This window comes from Pterocles gutturalis, unplaced genomic scaffold (assembly GCF_000699245.1).
Source record: "Pterocles gutturalis isolate BGI_N339 unplaced genomic scaffold, ASM69924v1 scaffold2250, whole genome shotgun sequence".
Taxonomy (NCBI): domain Eukaryota; kingdom Metazoa; phylum Chordata; class Aves; order Pterocliformes; family Pteroclidae; genus Pterocles; species Pterocles gutturalis.
Window position 1 is genome coordinate 1423 of NW_010143049.1, and position 538 is coordinate 1960.

At 51.9% G+C, this 538-nt stretch overlaps 1 protein-coding gene across 1 annotated transcript in view; it reads left to right on the plus strand.

Moving 5' to 3' along the window:
* The window catches only part of LOC104469849 (acetyl-CoA carboxylase-like), a 3866-nt gene that overhangs the window by 496 nt on the left and 2832 nt on the right, over nt 1–538 (plus strand). The window contains exon 2 of the mRNA XM_010084563.1: nt 145–315. Coding sequence (XP_010082865.1) covers nt 145–315 — 171 coding nt within the window. The remainder of the gene's footprint in view (nt 1–144; nt 316–538) is intronic.

The following is a 538-nucleotide window of genomic DNA, read 5'->3' on the forward strand; positions in this document are numbered from 1 at the left end:
GGCTTGGGAGCCTCTGGATTTCTCTTGTGCACGCGGTATAATGAAGCATGGAACGAGTGCCGGCCTCTTTTCCCATGGGGAAGAAGGAATTTCTGTTTCTCTGTGTAAATGCCGTGCCTCACTCATTTCTCCTTCTCCACTCAGGACATTCTAGACTGGAAAACCTCACGTACCTTCTTCTACTGGAGATTAAGACGTCTGCTTCTAGAAGATGTGGTGAAAAAGAAGATCCACGACGCCAACCCGGAGCTGACCGATGGGCAGATCCAGGCGATGCTGAGGCGCTGGTTTGTGGAAGTTGAGGGGACAGTGAAGGTGAGTGAACGACCGGCTTCACCCAGGCCACGGTCTATCCTGGGCTTAAGTTCTCCCAGGTGGAGTCTGATCCCTGGTTTTTAAGCGCAATGTCCACAGACGTGTCAGGTGATGAAAGGGAACTTAAGGGGACTGTTCCAGGTCATGACTCGTATGGGGACACGTAAAATAGGATTTTTCCCGAACGCGTAGGGGATGTTTCCCAAGTGTGTGGGCCAGGAAC